The following is an 8,905-nucleotide window of genomic DNA, read 5'->3' as shown; positions in this document are numbered from 1 at the left end:
GAAGAAGAAGAAGAAGAAGAAGAAGAAGAAGAAGAAGAAGAAGAAGAAGAAGAAGAAGAAGAAGAAGAAGAAGAAGAAGAAGAAGAAGAAGAAACGGTTTGTATACCAATTGTAAAATCTATAGGAAAATAAATTGTCTGCATCTATAGTCAAGAAAATGGAAATGATAAAATAGTACAAAGCATTACTTTACAGTTTTAATGTTTTACTGTTAGAAAATTACTGTTTCTATATAATTTTAATTTCAATGAATTTAACTTTCCTTCACCTTTAAAATTAACTGGGAATTGAAGGTGCAAAGGTTAGTACAGCTCAATCATCTCAGAAGCCCCACATACATGGTTAATAACAGAACTATCCTGTGTGCTAGTTAACTCACGCAAGAAATGAAAACAACAGATGCTGAATGACCCAATGAATTCACTATCAACCTCAAGACTATCTGCTTATTCAGTAGTGTTCTAAAAAAAAACAACTGCCCTTATTCTAAATAATCTTACACAGGGCAAACACGCACTATCATCCAAGCTAACAATTCTCTAGGTTTCAGACCTTTGGAGCTAGATATGTGTGCTGAAATTTAGGAATGATCACATTTTACAAAGGTAATTTGAAATATAAATAATATATTACATTAATACCTAATCTGCTACCAAATATAATAAACAACGTACAGTACAAATATTCACAATGTGTGAGAGATGACACAAATCAACTGTCTGTTTTAGACTGGTTCTACTGGAAAACAAGTTTCTGCCAAACTGAAGAAATTCCTAAACATGTTTCAGCTTTTTAAATTTAAAGAGCATGGACTCAATATCATTCCCAACGAGTGACTTGATTTCAGTTGAACAGTTCTATAAATCATTAAGAAAATCTGGATTTTTACACCACTCACAATAACTGAACCTAACCTACAAAGAAAAATCAATCCTAGCTAAAATCAACAAAGATTTCTACAAATTTCTAAATAATGGTCTTCTAAGAAATAAGCAGAATTCACTAAATACTTCAGAGGCAGAAAAGGATCCCTTGTGCACATTAGCTAAAGAAAAGTATGACACCTCATAAGTAACACTGCAATCAAGAAGCTAAAAGGGAGAGACAAAAGAGGAAGATCCTACTCTTCTACAAGGTATTTTAACAACAAGAATGTAATAAAAGATACATAAATTCCCCTAGTAGCTCCTAGTACAGAGTATGGGTTCCCGATGAGAATAAACTTTGTAATATCTGGTAAACTTTACATATGTCATAGAGTTTGTAATTTTATTTTTAATGTCAATACTAATGTCAATTATTTTCAAATATAGGGGTAAGCTAATGTTCTTTGATCTTGCTTTGTTTTATAACCATGTTTGAGCACAGTGCAATTTTAAAATTCAATTGTTTTATATTTTTCTTCAAATTCAAATACTGGGTAGGTGCTTGCCAAACTTTTTCATCACCAAATGTAACATCTTAGTTATAGTCTAACAACAGGACCAGGATCGCTGGAAAAATAACTTTTTCATCTGATTAGCCATTACTTCTATTTGGTACATATTCATTTGATGAACAGATATATTTATTCATAAGCACAGATAAAAAAAAACAATGAGAAATGAGGTCCACACCTGGCTACATATTTAAAGGCTGCAAAAGAAAAGCACTGCTATTACTACAACATAAAAGAACAACCATCCCCCACGTTGCCTTCCAAATCTATCATTTCGCATAGGAGAAAGGAAATAATAGAGGAAGGAGGCAAAGAAGAAAGGAAAATTAAAAGTGTGAAGAAATTAGCCAGATATTGCAAATAAAGCTATTGTATGCATAAGGACAGAGTTAATTAATCCCCATATCTAGAATGAATTTTTTTACATTTAAAGTGAGTTTAAAATTAAAATTCAGTTCTTCATTTAGTTACAGAATTAAGAAAAATAACCCTTCAAAACACACAGTATATAAGGATCACTCAAAAAAACAATCATTGAGCTCTTAGTTAAGGAAATTATTTTAGTTACAGAATTAAAAACAAAACTTCAAATATACCTTGACAATATTCACTTGATAATATGAATTTAATAATCAACAATAAGTATCGTTATAACACTCATTTTCTTAATCATGAATATTAAATAATAAAATCAGTACAATTTAGAGATTTCCAGCTATGAAATATAGCCTTTGTCCAATAATTCTATAACCTTAGTTATTCTTTTCATTGGCAAGAATTAGCAGCACAAACTAACATAGTAACTAACAGAGCCTAGAATCATCTTTCAATAATTCGGTTTCTTTTCAGAGAAGCCCATCACAACACAACTCATTCTCTCCTGACTCTAGTTACAGGCTGTGCCATCTTGCATTTTCTGGGTAAATCCAAAGCAGAGCTTCTCTGGAATGGGTAACTCTTTCTCCAAGGACATGCACTAGCTCCTGGAAACACTGGCAGTCACACAGTAGGTACAACAAGTAGGGAAGACACTGGCATCAAACACAAGACAACGGTACTCTAAACATCGACACTATACTACACAGGACAAACCTCCACAACAAAGAAATAGTCAACACAAAGCGCCAAGAGTGCCAAGGCTTTCTGAGAAACCCACATCTAAAATAAGATCAATAGTCTCACTGTTCTCTACATGTTTCTTCCTAACCCCAAACAGAAATTACATGTCCATGTCCCTGCATCTTTAACATTTATTGTTTCTCTCACCAAGACTGTTTTTCTCTTTACCATTCTTAGTTCACAGCTCCTCCCCTAGCTCCTCAGTGAAGATGACCTATATCAACCTAGTCAAAAACAGTTCTTTCTCCTCCAGTAGACTTGAACCACAGACATAATCAACTACTCCCTGTATTACCCATCATTTAGTAAGTGCAATCTATTTATCTGAGATTTCCCTATAACATTCAGGAAAGTGTTAAAATTAAATGCTAATGAATACAACTTGATCAACAAACACAGAGTAAACAAAAAAAAAAGCACGACCAAAAGAAACCATTCCTGAAGTCTCAACCTGCCTCTCCTAGTTAAGATTACTTCCAGGCCAAATGGCCTCACTGTTTTAACTAAATAACCCATCAAGATCTAAAGGTAACCCATAGGAAAGGTCAGGACATCATTAGTTTATACTGTTAGTAAAACGAACGAATGCACACCTCTTCAAAAAGCTTTCAATGCAGATAACAGAAAATTATCCCTAATCCCAGGCACAAATCAAATCAAATGCTTTACTTAAGCTAAAGGAAGTGTGTGTGTGTGTCCAGTACTGGGCTGGTTTAGAACGACAAAATCAGTCACTTGCATACGGTTCTTCTGGTGGCTAGTACCATAATTTTACCTGTGCCCTGTCTTAGAGCATGTTTATTTCATCGCCCGCAATCAACAGTGAGAGGAAGTAGTGCTGATCTAGATAAGTCAAAATCTCAGCTGCGAGGAGCACCACCATCCCAGAGGCAAGAATGGGGAAGGAGACTCGCATGCCACTGACTATTATTTGAAATAAAATCAGTAACCACTAGCTCTTTTTCACAATAACATCTCCAACACTGCAAAAACAAATCCGTGACCTGAAATCTTAAGATCATGTATATAAAGTCACCAGGAGTCAGGGCAGTAAAAAACTGGCAATTATACGACAAGGGACAGAATGTATGAAATCTGAGTGCTTTTAGGGGATGTACATTAGCCAAATATAACATCCATTCAATAATTATTAATACTTAACAAGGTCGGGAATCTTGACTGGGCTTGATACCATACATTATTTTTAAAGAATCTTATAAACGTATCTGGATTATTCCACGCCTTGTAAAGAGAATGCTTGTGCATGACTCCACCTCAATAAATGAGAAAATAAACCTATCAAGTCAGAATTTATCGAAACAAAACGATTTTTGAACATTTAAAGAAAGTTTTAGAGTTTGTTTCATAAATTCCTGCCTTCTAAGTGGTACCAATTTTTGGCGGTTTGGAGTCTCACTGACACACCAATGCTACCTTTTAGCAAAGCATATTCCTGATAGTCTTCTCTAGGAAGAAGACTTCTGCATTTCACCTCCTTTCCCTTTCCTTCTTTGAAAGTACCAAATAGCAACTAAACAGGAGATAAAGAGCTGCAAAGGAAAGCTTAGAGAACAGTTAATCCAGACAAGCTTATCAAATGTTGATTGCTGGACTGAACTCATCACAACCAACTCTTAGGTTCTGAACAGGGAAAAGATGAAATGTTACAGTCAGACCCATCGGGTCCATCAGTTTATGGAAAACTTCCTGAGCAGTTGTTTAAACTCAGTACTATACCCCGTACAGGACCCCGTGACTCTAAACAACTATCTCCATGAAGAGCTATTATAAAATCTAAATGAGATTCTGCATTAAACCATAACGCAAACTGTTTGCTGATGCCGTTAAGAGTAACACAACTCCAACTAATTCCATGCCTTCTCACTACAGAGAAAGGGAGCAAGATGTTTCAAAATGCCAAACTGCATGATGGGATACTAAAAACAAGTTAGAGGGCCCGGAGTATTGCTCAGCCGGAGAGCAAGAGCAAGGTCCTGAGTGTGAGCCCACTACTCAAGAGAAAGAAAGTAGAAAGGTTCTCACTTTATCTAAATGTTCATCAAAGGAGCAGAAATACCAAAACTTTTCAATGCTCATGTGTTTGCTGATCTTTTTCGGATATAATTTTATGTTTCTCAGTTTCCTTTAACTAAACCCTAATATAGTAAGTACACATTAAGTACACAGAAGAAAACTCATACAGGAAAACCATAATGTTCTGCTTCTATACATGTGTACATACAACTTTCATCACCTTTTAAACCACTAACTAGAAAGAGCAAGCGTGTATGCTTTCCTCAAGGCATTGCACCTGCTATTTTTAAGCAGACGGTTTGCTTGGACTAAATTTATTCTGTAAGGGAGCTAAGGCACAAAACAGAACTCCTCTAAGTGTGGCATGTGAGCTGAAAAGGGAATAACCCTGTGCAAGGCTAATTATGGCCCATAGTATTCGTCTATGCTCTTCTATATCTGGGGTACCTCAACTCTTCACTAAAATATATAAGCATAAATGCATTTTAGGGTATAGGATAGAAAAAAAAACTGCTTTTGCATCTTTGAAAAGGGTTCTTCTGTACCAGATAACCATAACAGGATCTAGTAAAAGGATCTTGGGGAAATGCAGAAAATCAAATGAACAAAATAAATGGTATGTGTGCTTTTACTGTAAATGAGCATTTTAATCAAAACTGGTTCAAAAATTAAAGTTAAAAACACACGGAACCGGAGAAAGCTGCGAAGGGGAAGGAGGAAGGAAACGTTTACCTGAAGCATCTCCAACTTTAAAATCACTGTCATCTGAACTATCATAATCGAGAGCTTCCAGAAGAGAAGCTGCCAAAGGCTTCACCTGCCTCCTCTTGGAGCTGCGATCCACTGTGAAAAGAAAACATTACAGTCATTTTACAACCTCACCGAACAGGGAAGAGCTGGGATGCTTAAGACGGTAGGGGTGACATCGTGCAAGGACTCTGAGTTTCTCAACACACACAGTGCTTGGGGGACAAGTTGGGTTTGTGGACGCTGACTGCAGAAGGCCAGGTTGCCCCTGTGGTGCGGCCACGACCAAGCCGAACCAGCCCACCCTCGCAGACCCCCTCCCGACACACCTTCGAGGGACTTGCCTCTTCTGTATAACTCCTCGGCAATCCCTCTTAGACCCCGCAATTTACAAAAAAACGTACACCCACTGCAACCCAGAAGCCAGAGCTCACTGCCCGGGGACGAGCGAGCAGCCTCTACCAAGGGGTACGTTTGTCAGGCAGGACCCACCCAGTCCTCCCTGCTCCGCCAAATCCTGACTTCTGGAAGGGTCGGGAGGGGCCGACCGAGGCCTCGGATACACTTACTAAGGAATCCGTGAGGTGGTCGTTTGGAGGAGACCTAGGGAGACGCTGCAGGAGGCGAGGCAGCGGGGACGCGCCGAGAGCAGCTAGTTAAAGCGGGGCGGTGCGCCGGCCGAGCAGAGGCGACCCCGGGGGCGGGCCACCGTCCCTCCCCACCCCCACCCCGCCCCTTCCCCCCCCCAGCGCTCGCCGGTCAGCAGCGCCAGGCCCGCCAGGCCCGCCCGGCCGCCCTGCGAGGGGAGCTGCCCCCGTAAAAGCCAGAAATAAAAAGAACAGAAAACTTTATTATCCTGCACCAGAAGCAACAAAAGACCCAGGATCCCCACAGTCTGAGGCCGACGGGCTGAAACAATAGGGAGAGCAACGACCCGGATACGGCTCTGACGAGAAGGAAGTGAAAACCCCGAGCTAAAGGGCCGCTGCGAGCGGCAGAAACGGAGGGCGCGTGCGCAGACGCGCTCCCCTCCCCGGAGAGAGCCGAAGGTAGCCGAGTGAAGCCGAGTGAAGCCGAGGAACTTGAAAGCAGAGTTCGCGCACAGCCCCCAAAACTCCGCCCATAGCCTCAAGAGAGACTAGACCTCTCTGAAACTATCCTCCCATCTCCTTCCAGTCATGTAAGACCAATGCTGAGTCTGGTTTGTGTTTTTTAAGATTTAAAATTTTTCATTAAAGCACTACTAAAAACCATAACTGATGTCTGCACCCCCATCACCTCCTACTGCTTCCTTGAACTGCTCTTCCTTAAATAGGAAGGCGCAAAAATGTGTTTTCTGCCAAAGGTTTGCGAATGAGAATTTTATGTCAGATACAAAGGAGTTTTGGTTTTGCTTGTTTGTTTGTTATTGTTTTATAAGTAAGATCCTGATCATGACTAATTCTTTTGCTGGGTCCTCAGAGTTTGTTTCTTTATGTGGTTACCAGCTATTCCTCTCTCCTGAAAATAAACTGTCCTGCCTGGCCCTCAGCCTCTTCTCTGTTATATCCTATTACTAAGCCTTCCAAGCTACGAGGGGCATTATAATATTTAATAAATGTGTTATGCCCCCCATACACATATGTACAAAATGTTATGCCTAGCCAATAGGGTAAACCTTGAACAAGAATTCCTAGAAAAAAAGCTGTGACAGCTTCAGATAATTTCATTAAAACTGATTAAAATCTGGAGAGATTGGGAAGTTTTAATTCCAGAGCTTGATTACCGACTAACCCAGTCTATGTTTGGGCTACTAAATAGCCATTCCTTTCACACCTTCATGTCAGATCTAACAATGTGTGACTAACAGATAAAAGTTATTTTGGTGTGGGCTAACTGAACGAAACACTAGTTTTCCACCAATCAAGGGGCTAAGAATGTTGATAGATAGCATCCAAGGCATGTTACAGAGTTCCCTCCACCTTCCCATGCCTGATACACCCACCAAAATATGTGAAAAATGTCTTGGTGTATCGCTTTCTTCTGTTACTAAAAGCAGTTCATGCAATCACTACCTCTTTGGAACATGATAACATGGTGTTTGGAGGGACCTCAATCTATGTACTATTGCCATTAATAATATTAATATTAATGGTAATAATAATAATAATAATAGTCACTTACATTTATTCCCAGAGTTAACTATCTCTTGATCTCTTTGAGGCGAGAGCTATGTTTTTGCATGACCATTAAATGTAAAATTTACATTAGTCTTGAATTAATTGCTATTTTAAGAAGTATTAGTCTCAGAGAGAAAATTTACCCATTTAACTATTAACTCATGTAAATTAAACTGCTTGGAGATTTCATCTTACCCCTCAGCATGGCTAAGATATAAAACAAATGGCAGCATATGCTGGTAAGGATGTGGGGAAAGGAAACACCTAGTCCTTGCTGGTGGAAGTGAAAATTGGTATAGCTACTGTGAAAATCAGCGTGGAGGTTCCTCGAGAATCTCAAAATCCATCTACCTCAAGATCCATTCCTGGGCATATACCCAAAGTACTCTACAGCCTACTACAGAGATATTTGTTTATCCATGATCATTGCTGGTCTATTCATAATAGCCTGAAATTAAAAACATAGATGCCCATAAGATGATGACGAGATAATGAATATGTGGTACATTTACACAATGGGATATTATTAAGCTGGTAAGAAGAATGAAATTGAGGGCTGTGTAAGTTAAAAAGTCCATTTTATATAACTTGAAATAGTAATAATACCTGAGCTTGCCACGAGGCAGATCTGCCTTCGCCTCAGAAGTAAGCCCCTGGCTCAGACAGAATCCAAACCCAGGACAGGACTTGATATGCTAATGAACTAATCCGGAGGTGGTCTCGAAGAGCTAGTGAACCAGCCCTGAGCTGTGAGCATGTTGAAATGTTACAAAAATTTGAACTTTGCACGTTGTGTGTGGCCCTGGCTTTGGTCACAGCTGAACTCCTTGTTACCGTTGTTGGGCCCCCATCTAGTTGCTGGCCATCAGTCTTAGGGCTTCCCGGACCTTCATCAGGGCCATCTTTCCAGCCTGCCAAAGTTGAAGTGTTTCAAAGAGGATCAATTGTGCGAGTTTCTAAAACTTTCTTACCTGAGAGAATTTCTGCCTAAACAGCTGTTGCTGCTTGGTGTGATGTCTGTTTAACTCTTATATTAGCATATTAATTGGAATACTTGTATGACTAAACCACATACATTTGAAAGACAAATCTTGTATGGACATCCTAATTGCCAAGTACCTTACAGCTCATAGGCCATGTTTTCTGCAATGTAGAAGTCAGCTTTTAAGCTTTTGAAATGTATGCTACAACCCAAATAACCACAGAGGTTCTATACCTAGTAAGAGATTGGGGTGTGTGGGGGTTTCCCAAGGAAGAGCAAATAGAATACGGTGTTATAGAAAGATAAAACGGAAAGTAAAATGGGAAGATTAAGCCAGGCGGTGGTGGCGCACGCCTTTAATCCCAGCACTTGGGAGGCAGAGGCAGGCGGATCTCTGTGAGTTCGAGACCAGCCTGGTCTACAAGA

The 8,905-nt window shown here is 39.6% G+C and overlaps 1 protein-coding gene across 3 annotated transcripts in view; it reads right to left on the bottom strand.

The window, feature by feature from the left end:
- Positions 1–6,057, bottom strand: part of Phf14 (PHD finger protein 14) — a 115,262-nt gene extending 109,205 nt beyond the window's left edge. For all 3 annotated transcript variants that reach the window (XM_005363720.2, XM_026787512.1, XM_013352446.2), the window contains exons 1-2: positions 5,908–6,057; positions 5,324–5,434 (exon numbers count right to left, since the gene is read on the bottom strand). In XM_005363720.2, coding sequence (XP_005363777.1) covers positions 5,324–5,434; position 5,908 — 112 coding nt within the window. In that variant the 5' untranslated portion in view covers positions 5,909–6,057. The remainder of the gene's footprint in view (positions 1–5,323; positions 5,435–5,907) is intronic.
- Between the last annotated feature and the right edge of the window lie 2,848 nt (positions 6,058–8,905).

Source organism: Microtus ochrogaster, linkage group LG10, assembly GCF_000317375.1.
Source record: "Microtus ochrogaster isolate Prairie Vole_2 linkage group LG10, MicOch1.0, whole genome shotgun sequence".
Lineage (NCBI taxonomy): Eukaryota > Metazoa > Chordata > Mammalia > Rodentia > Cricetidae > Microtus > Microtus ochrogaster.
Note: the sequence above shows the minus strand (reverse complement) of the source record. Positions and strands in the feature narration are given on the sequence as shown.